The following is an 11,580-nucleotide window of genomic DNA, read 5'->3' on the forward strand; positions in this document are numbered from 1 at the left end:
TAAGTCCTGGGTGTTCATTGGAAGGACTGATGCTGAAGCTGAAACTCCAATACTTTGGCCACCTCAAGCGAAGAGTTGACTCATTGGAAAAGATCCTGATGCTGGGAGGGATTGGGGGCAGGAGGAGAAGGGGATGACAGAGGATGAGATGGCTGGATGGCATCACTGACTCGATGGGCATGGGTTTGGGTCGACTCCAGGAGTTTGTGATGGACAGGGAGGCCTGGGGTGCTGTGACTCATGGGGTTGCAAAGAGTTGGACACGACTGAGCGACTGAACTGAACTGAACTGAAGACTAGTCAATGGGGCAGTCTCTGTCCCCTTTCTGATGTCTATGTCAGGAGCTTTCTTTGTTCTTTTTCAATGTAATAAAACTTTTGTGACACAAACCACCAAGTGATCAAGCCTGGTCCCTGATCCTGAAGCTAAGTCTTCTTCAGGGATCACGAATCCAACATCATTCATTGTAAGTTATCAGCAGCTTCTGTTTATAGAAATTTGTCTGTTTAATCTAGGTTGTCCAATTTATGGGATATAACTGAATTGCACTATATTTTGAAATCAGGAATATACTGATGCCTCTAATTTTATTTTAATTTCTCAATACTGCTTTGACGAGTTGGGGACATTTGTGGTTTCATATGAATTTTAGGATTTATTGCTATTTCTTTAAAAATCCTTCAGAATTTTGGTAAGAATTGCATTAACTCTGTAGATCATTTTGAATAGCACATGAGCTTTAGAAATATTAAGTCTTCCGTCCTAGGAGCTCTGGAGATCTTTTCATTTATTTTGTCTTCTTTAAATTTTTTCATCAAAATTTGTTGTTTTCAGATGAGTAATCTTTACTTAATTTGATAGGTTTATTTTTAAGTGGTATTTTCATGCTATTGCAATGGGATTGTTTTCTTAATTTCATTTTCTGAAAATCTGTTTTTAGTGCATATTAAAACAACTTAATTTTCTATTAATTTTATAATCTGCAAAGTTACTATATTCATTTACTAGTTCTAATGGTTGTTTTTCTTGGAGTCTTTTTGGTTTTCTACATACAGGATGATGTATTATGCAGAGATAATATTACTTTTGTGAATTGGAAGCTCATTGTTTCTTTTCATTTCCTAATTACTCTGACTTGAACTCCTAGTGTTATATGGATTGAAAGTGGTGAACATGAGCATCTTTGCCTTATTCCTGTTCTTAGAAGAAAAGCTTTCAGATTTTCACCATTGAGTAGGAAGCTACAGTGGGGTTTTATTATAAGGTCTTTTACTATATTAAAGTAAGTTCTTAGATTCCTATTTTGCTGAGATTTTTTATCATAAAATCATGTTGAATTTTGTCATTTTTTTCCTGCATCTGTTTGGATGATAATAAAATTTTTTTAACCTCCATTCTGTCTTATGCTCTATGTATGATGCCACATATTTCCAATAGAGTATCAAACACTAGTTTTCCCTCTAAAATGTCGCATGCTTGACCTATGCATCCCTACTAAAACTGCTTAAAATCAAGAAAACCAATGAATATTATTTACTCTTTACACATTTTGTCTTTTCAAGAGAGTAATTTATAATTCGTGAAAATATTGTTTCCAAATTTAAATATCTGTCTTGTATTATCTTATTATTTTATGCTATTAATATTTAAAAATTCACTAACATTATCTGTCTGTCCTCTTCTCTTCTAGCTCACATAATTATATCTTCCTTAATCTGGACCATTTATGCTAGTCATAATAATCCAATACTATGGGCATATTACTAAAATTAGTATGATTCAAGAAACTTTAACACAAACCCCAAATTAGAAGGAATTTGATTAGGAACAGAAAGTAGACTTTACAAAATATGAATTCCATTTTGACTATATACCCCAAAGTTAAACCTTTTAAGTTCAAAGACTTAAATCAGAAGGGTGTATTTTCTCATTTTTATGTTCCTCTTCTGGAAGGATTTAGGTAGCACTTGGTAAGAAGATGGAGAAAATTCATTAGAAATGTATGGAAGATAGCCTAGATTCTAAAGTCCCTTTCAAAATGGAATTTTTGTAATTATTTGAAACCAATGCTTTTTTTTCTTTTTTTTTTTTCATTCAGAAAGAACTGCTAAGTTAAAGGTTCATAATCAGACATGAATAGAACAAAATGTCTAAGAAGGAAACAACTGAAAGAGGTAAAACCTACCTATGAATATAAACATATAGATAGATATCTAGAAGCAAAGAACACCGGAAGTTACCATGAAAAAGAGCATAAAAGAATGTTAGATCAAAACCAGCATCACACCAGGCAGGAAAGAGCGGAACAGACACAGTAGTGAAAAACATCTAAGGCAATGAACCTGGCATACCTGTGTATATTTGGTGTCATCTCTTCCTCTACATAAAACTGACTAAACTCTACTTAGTGTATGTGTTTACATCATCTGTTTTCCTAAGGAAAACTAATATTAATGCCTCCTGATAAGATTATATTGACAACACAGTAAGAGATGATCTTCTCCAAGGACTACTTATAGGTCAGTCATTTATCTTTTGTCACCTGAGATCAGGTTCTTGCTCCATAACATCCTCATGGCATTTTTCACTTCTGCATTCCTTAGGGTATAAATCAGGGGGTTGAGTAAAGGTGTTCCAATTGTATAAAACACAGTTATCATTTTATCCATGGGGAAGGTGGTAGCCGGGCGAGTGTATATAAACATGCAGGGAACAAAGAACAAGATGACCACAATGATGTGGGAGATGCAGGTGGAAAGGGCTTTCTTCCTCCCTTCAGCACTGTGGTTTCTCAGAGAATGCAAGATGATAGCATAGGAGAGCATCAGCATGACAAAACTCACTGTACAGATGGCCCCACTGTTGGACACCAAGAGAAGGTTGGTCACATAAGTGTCTGTACAGGCAAGTTGTAACAAAGGCTGCAAGTCACATAAATAATGGTCAATCACATTGGGACCACAGAAAGGTAAGCTCAAGGTTAGAAGAATTTGAGCTGAAGAATGAACACAAGACCCCACCCAGGCCACAGCCACCAACACACCACAGACTTGATGGCTCATGATGTTCGTGTAACGCAGGGGTTTGCAGATGGCCACGTAGCGGTCAACAGCCATGAGGACAAGGATGAAGATCTCCAGGCAGCCAAAAAAATGGAATGAAAAGATTTGAACTATGCACTCATTGAAAGAGATAGTGACCTTCTTCAAAAGGGCATCTACAATCATTCTAGGAGCTATGCAAGTGGAGAAGCAGGTATCAGATAAAGATAAGTGGAAAAGGAAGAAGTACATGGGACTCCCAAGTGCCCTACTGGCCTTGATGGTAGTAATAATCAGCAGGTTACCCACTAACGTCCCCAAATAAAAAATCAAGAAAATGACAAACACCATTTTCTTCCTAACAGGATCCTGGGTCAACCCAAGTAGAATAAACTCAGTCACATTATTTTTCATCTGCATGGTTTCATAAAGGAAGAGAAGGGATGAGTGTGAAATGAATTACCTGTAAAAAGTAAAGGCATTAAGTCATGGAGTGACACGTAATGCTATGCAATATTTGAGAAAATGTACATATTCCCCATCAGAGATATTCTAACTGTGGCATCTTAATAATTTTCTTTACCTATTTGTTCTTTAATTTATGATGATCATATCATAGATTATGAGTCTTAATAAGCTTATGAACATGATACTTTCAACAACGATCTTCAAATAAAACCCCATGTTAACCTTGGTATGATTCTGATTAGTTGTGTCAATTTTAAGAGTTCTTATTTGGAGATGTGGCTCTGATTTGTACTTTCTCTTTTTTTTTCATATTCAATAAATTTTTTTTCATGTCTAATAAAATTCTGCATGGTGTATCAGTTTTCACCTGGGATACATTTGTCTGTCTTTGAAGGTTTATGATATAGATGTCAAGTCATGCAATTCCTTTATCCCATAAATAAGATCTTATTTGTGCATATATTTATGTTTCATATATTTCTTATGCATTATTAATAATTATTATTCATAAATGTATAACATGGTCTATTTCTTCACTGTATAACCCAATGAAAAGAGCAACAGGTAACAATATAGCATTTAAATAATGTATTGTAAACTTTAAGATTGTTTATCACAATTATTAGTTGACAAATAATGATGGACAGGAATGGATGGTATATCATAATTGGTAATATCTTAATTTTATTTCTATTTTTATTTCTCCAACTTCAGAACATCTTTATTTAAAGCACTAAGCATCCCTAAACTTACCTTTGGAAATAAACAATCATAGGTTACTGCTCAGTATTTCATGTTTTCAAAATTCAAGTTTAGCTTAAGCATCCTAGATCTGATATGCCACCAGACAACTGGTGTAGGACTTGATTTATCATGTTTGCATTCCCAGTAAAGACTGTATTTTCCAGATTTTGTACCTCCCCAATCCTAGAACAGATTGCAGAAGCAGAAAAAAAAAGGAAATTATATTTTTTAAAAGAGACATAGTAGATAACCCAGTAACTGACTTTCTCATTCAGTTTGGTCTTTTTGTGTTGGCAAAGTCAATTATTATTCAATGTTGAAATGCAATTTTTTTCCAACCAAGTTTTTTTTTTTTTTAATATGGAAAAATACATTAAAATGGACTAACCCATGACCAAGACTTTTTCTCCAGATCTTTCTTATGATGAAGCTAGAAAAGAGATTTTTATGTAAAAATGTTTAAACTGAAATGTTATGTATTTAAATGTAATCTGGAAGATCTGTTTGTTCTATTGACTTCCTTCTAGAATCACCCATACCTCTAAGATATAGTATTAAAAAGTATGTGTTAGCCAGCCTCAAACAATATTAGACTAAACACATAAGTTCCCTTATATGTTTTCCTCTTCCCTGACAAGTTTGCTTCTCTTCAATTAACTTTAAATATACACTATCTTCCTCCAAATTGTAAACAACTATTTGGAAAATATCTAATGAAGTTATTCAGCTTGAGAAGTCACAGAGGAAAAAACAAAAATCTACCTTTGGGCTATGTAATGGACAATGTTAACAGGTAGGAAGGCCAGAAGTCCCCACGCAGCAGGAGGAAATAGCAAGTGGCAGACATTTTTTTTTTCTTTTTTCCCCCCCTTCTTTGTTGATGAAGCATGTTCTGCCTAAGACTAACCATTTCTTTCTTTTCTCAAGGGCTGATAATGGCTCAACAGACCAGTATTCATGCCAACTGTTTTATGACCAGGAGATGGCATACCTCATGCCATCCTATCTCAAAAGTGCGTATTGTGGGAGAGGGGTCTGGTGAGACTCCCTCAGCCTTGGGGTGTCTCTCTTATCTGATGAATGCTTTCTAACAGACATAAAACACGTTGCTAAAAACTAGAAAGGGGGCACCCTTTCTGTCCCCTGCTGGTGTCTATGTCAGAAGCTTCCCCTATCTTTATTATACTTTAATAAAAACTTTGTTACACAGAGACTCCAAGTAATCAAACATCATCTCTGACCCTGGATTGAATTCCTCTCCTCCAGAGGCCATGAGTCCCAGCATAGCACATAGCTCACAGAAGCAACCTTCCATGCTCTCAGTCAAGGATCTTAAAATACAAGGGAACTGAACATTGGTATCTTAATATTTACAGGAAGCTTACATATTTTCTTTATTCATTCAAAAGAGCAATATTTTATAAGATATTGAAACTTAACAATATCTTTGACAGTGGATATAAGATGATGTGAAAGTGTTTGTTTCATATAGTCCATGATTTTGGTTATTCCTTTGAGTGAGTACAGCTTTTGGTTTGTATGCCATTATTCTCATTAGTCAATTTATCTCTAGAAATATCTTACTTATTTTTAAATTTGTACATGTATATTTAATGAATTGACAATCATAAATACATATAATTTAACACATTGGTCCTCATTAAATAATTAATAGCTTCAGTGCGATATCAAAGTCTTTATCCAATCTACAATGGTAAAGTCTATTTCAATTTCTACATATTCCAAGGAATCTTGACTCATTTAACCATAATGTCTTTAAGAAAACATTTTATCTGCACTGAAGAATAGGGTTGTTTTTTATTCTTGCAAAAGAAAAAGATTTTTATTCTATTTAGTAATCTACTATATCCCACATTCTAGGGAAGTAATAGTTCTCAAATCAGCAAGTGTATACTGAAGTCTTTGTACAATCAGAATCAAGGTGCAGTGGAAGCACATGAAGATTAGTAAATGAAACGTGATAGTATCTCCTCAATAAAACTAACATAGACAATAAGGATTGAAAAAATAAATGAACGTAGCATTTTACCCTCTTCTTCTGCCCACTGTAGATGCTTCTCTTTTTCTTGAACCTAAGGATTGAAATGTCCAAAAAAACCCCATAGATGACCTTCCGTGATTGTCTATGAGCAGAGAAATCACTTTCTTGCTCTCCAAAGCCTTTCAGTACAGCTTTTCGTACAATATAAGAATTTCTACAACAGAAGAATTGTGCTTTTCTACTTCCCATTCTGAAAAAGAGGTTGGGATACTATGTGCCCCTGGGATTTTATTCTCCACCATTCTAATCCAACTGCCTTGTACAATGTAGGTGTTAAGTGCCATGAAATTTAACGTTCCCTGCTACTCCTTAAAATATGGTAATATTTACGTCACTGCCGTCATACTATTCTGGTTACAAACCACAGTAACATCAAGTGTATAGACTCACATCAGATTTACAGGGCCTTCTGTTTATCATATACGGTAGGGAGACAAACACGCTTGCTATTTAAAAAGACAGGAACAGCAGCAGTAGCAACAGTGCTTAGATCAATTTTGAATAACTAATGAATCAGCTATAAATCTTCAAACAGAATATGGCCATATTAGGCACTGATATCTAGATACCTATACAAACGATCATCTGAAGCATTTAGAATAATTTTTTACATGAATCATTATGCCTTAGAATATGCAATAAGAAGCTTACAATTTTTCATATTGTCCTGGTACTGAATAACATTTTTATGTGTGGTATGAAACTCAACCACATGTCCAAGTTTATTTTTTCAGAGGAGGGTTAACGCCTTTCCTTATATTCTTAAAGGAATCTGACACAAACACAGATTAAAATAGTTTGGAGATAAATCAGCATCAGTAATATAGCACATCTTTGATTAGTGGAACTTTGGTCCAATCTAAAATGTCCATTGGAACATTTCCTTAAAACATCAAGTACTTTTTTTTGTGTGTGGAACAAATATCTTTATGGAAGTTTCAGAAAGGACTAAATGTCTTGCAGGACATATCTTTTATTAACTAGAATCTTAACTTCACCTCACTAAACAAGATTGAAGTAAAGTGAAGTGAAGTCACTCAGTCGTGTCTGACTCTTTGCAACCCCATGGACTGTAGCCTGCCAGGGTCCTCCATCCATGGGATTTACCAGGCAAGAGTACTGGAGTGAGTTGCCATTTCCTTCTTCAGGGGATCTTCCCAACCCAGGGATTGAACCCAGGTCTCCCACATTGCAGGCAGACTCTTTATTGTCTGAGCCACCAGGGAATCCCGCCAAACAAGATTAGCCAAATTTTAAATGGCTAATTTGTCAAACATAATACACAGACTATTTTTGGTGTAGGAAGAACAGAGAAGAACTAAAAGCAAAGCAGACAGACAAAGGTGAGGAATAGATGAAGATGGAATATAGAGTGTTGGATAAATCCTTCTATGTTTGAAAGTCTGCACTGTCATGGAGACCATAGTGAGAAGCTTTACTCTCTTTACAATTTCTCTCTTAAACTATTCACCGCTCCCTTATTCAGTTACACTGACTGTCTTTTGAGAGAAGCTACATTGACTTTATTTTTCTGAAAAATTTACCATTCTCTGTGGAGAGGTTAACAGATTGCCACAAGATAGTTTATCCCTTAAAGACCAAGCTATCGGGCCTGGTGCACTGGGAAGACCCAGAGGAATCGGGTGGAGAGGGAGGTGGGAGGGGGGATCGGGATGGGGAATACGTGTAAATCTATTGCTGATTCATGTCAATGTATGACAAAACCCACTGAAAAAAAAAATAAATAAAAAAATAACCTCTTGAACTCCTCACTCTGTGTAACTTACTGAATCCATTGACTCTTGACTAACTGGTTCAGGGATTCCAAAAAAAAAAAAAAACAAAAAAAACAAAAAAAACAGCTTGAGATGAAAATCAAAAAGTCACCTTAAAAGTCAGTACCCGAGACTAATGCTTCCAATATCTGGTTGTCCTATATGTCAAAAAATTAATATTGTTTTCCTCATTAAAATATTATTCGAGTAGGAAACTTTGAAGGGACAACAGTGTGGAGAAACACTGGCAAGGGAAAAATATTGATGAAAAGGGAAGATCTTACCCAAAATATTTTCAGTAACAACTCTTTCAAATATAAGGCCAGTTGTTTTTCACCTTAATGATAGGCTTAAGCCTCTTCATTGTCATTCTTCCTCTGAACTTTCTCCGAGAAGTAGTTATTTACCAATCAAATTCAATTTTCTGATGTGAGCCAACTGCAAATCATAATCATATATTATCAATTGGAAGAAAACCAAGTGCAATAAAACTGTGATATGTAATATTCTATTCAAAGCTGTTACTTGGAAAAGCTGGTATTCTCTAGAAGCTGTGTGAAGGTCATTACCTGAATTAACTTTTCTTTAGTTTTGAGCCAGAAACAATTTTTTAACATTTTAGTAACCGCAGTTTTCAACAAAACTTATTTTCTAAGCTATCTCACATGTAAAACATTTGTAGACATTTCTACACTCTGCCATCTGAGGAAAATGTAGTAAAAGTTAACTCATGGACTAAATCCTTCTAACAGCATACAATGATGATGACTTTTCATATACCTGGTGATCCTGACAGGATTTGTTGATTGACAGATCACTCCCCACCCAGTGCTTATGTTTCATCTTATTAATTCCCTATATTTTTGGTAAATCTTGAAAAACTTAGGTTGTCAGTTTTTCCCTCTTCCTTTCTTACAGTATGAGGAAAATAAAGATATAAGATATATGGAGATATATTAGATAACAATGCTAGATTATTTTATAAAGATGCCTCTCTGAGTACTAAGACTTAAATAATATGTCACTTACTTGTTTGAGGAAACTCTACCCCTCACACTTGCCCGATTTTAGAGTCTGCCCATCCATTTTTGATAACAACTCCTCATAAAACAGCATTTATTTTTTTTCTTCTAGTCTGCATTCCAGGGGGAACACTTTGAGTTTATGATGACGTAAGATATTGGCATTCCTGATGTATAATTCTCTAAAGCTTTCTTTCCTATGCCAGTCAGAATTATCCAGCTATAATAAGGAAAACTTTTAATTTGTCTATGTAACCTATACCTATAACAACTCTTCATCCTCAATAACCAGATAGAAACAAGGAGTTGAACTTATTATTTACTCACTGACCAAAAATAGAGGAAGAAATACAAATGGATGATGGAAAATGGTGGAGGATAGAAAGAAGTAAACAAAGTAATGTCATTTGTAAAAGAGGAATTAAATTACTACCACCCAGTGCTCTGAGGTGCCATTTTGTGTATTAGTAAGCAAAATTTTATAGCTGTTCTGATTTACTTACCAGTACAATCCAGGGAAGGTAGTGGGTGCTTGGGAGCACTTTCTGTGTTTTGGGCTGCACACATCATCAAACACAAACATCTATGCTTAAATTATTTTTTCAAACTGAACTGACATCTCATTTTTTTTTTCAAATTGATACCCAATTGTTTTTCCAACTTCCACTGGTAAATATACACCTAATAAAGGAAATATTTTATTGAAATGGTTTTACTTAACATAAAGTTATTGAATATATTTTATACAAGAGCCTGCATGTTTTTCACTTTACAAAAGTTGTCTTTTATTTCACATAAATATTCCACCAGATAGGAATTAACAATAACATTTCATTTCAGAGAAAACTGAAACACACAAAAGTCAAGAAGCTTGCCAGTTTAAATACTTGGGAAATTCAATATGGAGAATAATATTAAAGGTTTTTCTTTCATTTCTACACATTATTTTATAGTATCCTACACACTGTTTTTTATAGTATCCTAAGTTGAAAATGAGGAGTATTAAGCAGTAATTGAAGCATAAGATATTTCTAATGTCTAAGTAATCTTATCTCTGGTTGATGAGATTAGAATTAATAGTGAGACAATGAGGATAGGGTGAAGTTCAGGTGGCCGTAGGAAACATGAGTTAAAATGATTTGCAGAAAACTGAATTTTTTAAAAAAGTTTGAAATTTGTGTCAGAAATCTAGAAGTAGATTTTGGGATCTTGCAAATGATAATTTAAATTATTTGGAGGTGGGGAAGAAATCACCCAAGGAAATGGAGGAAAGAAAAATTGAACCAACTGCAATATGTACAATTATATAAGCATAAAAAATACCAGGTTGGCCTCAAGTAGCTTGTTCAAAAATCATAAATAAAATCATGAAAAGCAGTGATATAGCACCCAAATGAGTGTATTTTCATAAAGGTGTGAATGTTCTGCATAAGACGGCCACAATCACGCTCATATCTAAAACTCAGTTTAATTAAATCGCTCAGTCATGTCCGACTCCTTGCAACACCATGGGCTGAAGCAAACCAGGCTTCCCTGTCCATCACCAATTCCCAGAGCTTGCTCAAACTCAAGTCCATCGAACTGGTGATGCCATCCAATCATCTCATTCTCTGTTGTCCCCTTCTCTCACCTTCAATCTTTCCCAGTATCGGGGTCTTTTCCAATGAGTCAGTTCTTCACATCAGGTGGCCAAAGTATTGGAGTTTCAGCTTGAGCATCAGTCCTGCTAATGAATATTCAGGACTGATTTCCTTTAGGATGGACTGACTGGGTCTCCTTGCTGCAACCCCATGGACTGCAGTATGCCAGGCTTCCCTGTCCTTCACAATTTCCCAGAGTGTGCTCAAATTCATGTTCATTGAGCCAATGATGTCATCCAACCATATCATCCTCTGTTGTCCCCCTCTCCTCCTGTCTTCAATCCCTTCCAACATCAGGGTCTTGGTTTCCAGTGTGTGGGCCCTTCGCATCAGGAGGCCAAATTATTGGAGCTTCAACTTCAGCATCAGTCCTTCCAATGAATATTTAGGATTGATTTATTTAGGATTGACTGGTTTGATCTCCTTGCTGTCCAACCTTTAAGTACTCCTTTCCTAATTTGGAACCAGTCCATCATTCCATGTCTGGTTCTAACTGGTTCTTGAGAGTCCCTTGGACTGCAAGGAGATCAAACTAGTCAATCCTCAAGGAGGATTAAAGGTTAAATGGCCCTTTGCCTTTATATTGTTAAAGCAATTTCAAATCTAATCATTACAGTCAATATAATATCATCAACTGAGATACATAAAAATGAGTAAGAAAAGTAATGTAACTTATTTATATATAATGAGCTAATATACAATTGTTCATGTATGGTATATGTAATAATATATAGCTAATATATAACATACAGGGCTTTCCTTGTGGCTCAGATGGTAAAGAATCTGTGTGCAATGCAGAAGACCCTGGCCAATCCCCTGGAGGTGGA

At 35.2% G+C, this 11,580-nt stretch overlaps 1 protein-coding gene across 1 annotated transcript; it reads right to left on the minus strand.

Moving 5' to 3' along the window:
- Window positions 1-2,529: 2,529 nt before the first annotated feature.
- On the minus strand, window positions 2,530-3,462 carry LOC122703213 (olfactory receptor 4C11-like). Its single transcript, XM_043917309.1, has one exon. The coding sequence runs from the start codon at window positions 3,460-3,462 to the stop codon at window positions 2,530-2,532; it is 933 nt and encodes a 310-aa protein (XP_043773244.1).
- Between the last annotated feature and the right edge of the window lie 8,118 nt (window positions 3,463-11,580).

This window comes from Cervus elaphus, chromosome 11, assembly GCF_910594005.1.
Source record: "Cervus elaphus chromosome 11, mCerEla1.1, whole genome shotgun sequence".
NCBI classification, from domain to species: Eukaryota; Metazoa; Chordata; class Mammalia; order Artiodactyla; family Cervidae; genus Cervus; species Cervus elaphus.

Bases quoted from the DNA above. Each gene is read 5' to 3' on its own strand.
- LOC122703213 (XM_043917309.1), bottom strand. From the start codon at position 3,462: ATGCAGATGAAAAATAATGTGACTGAGTTTATTCTACTTGGGTTGACC.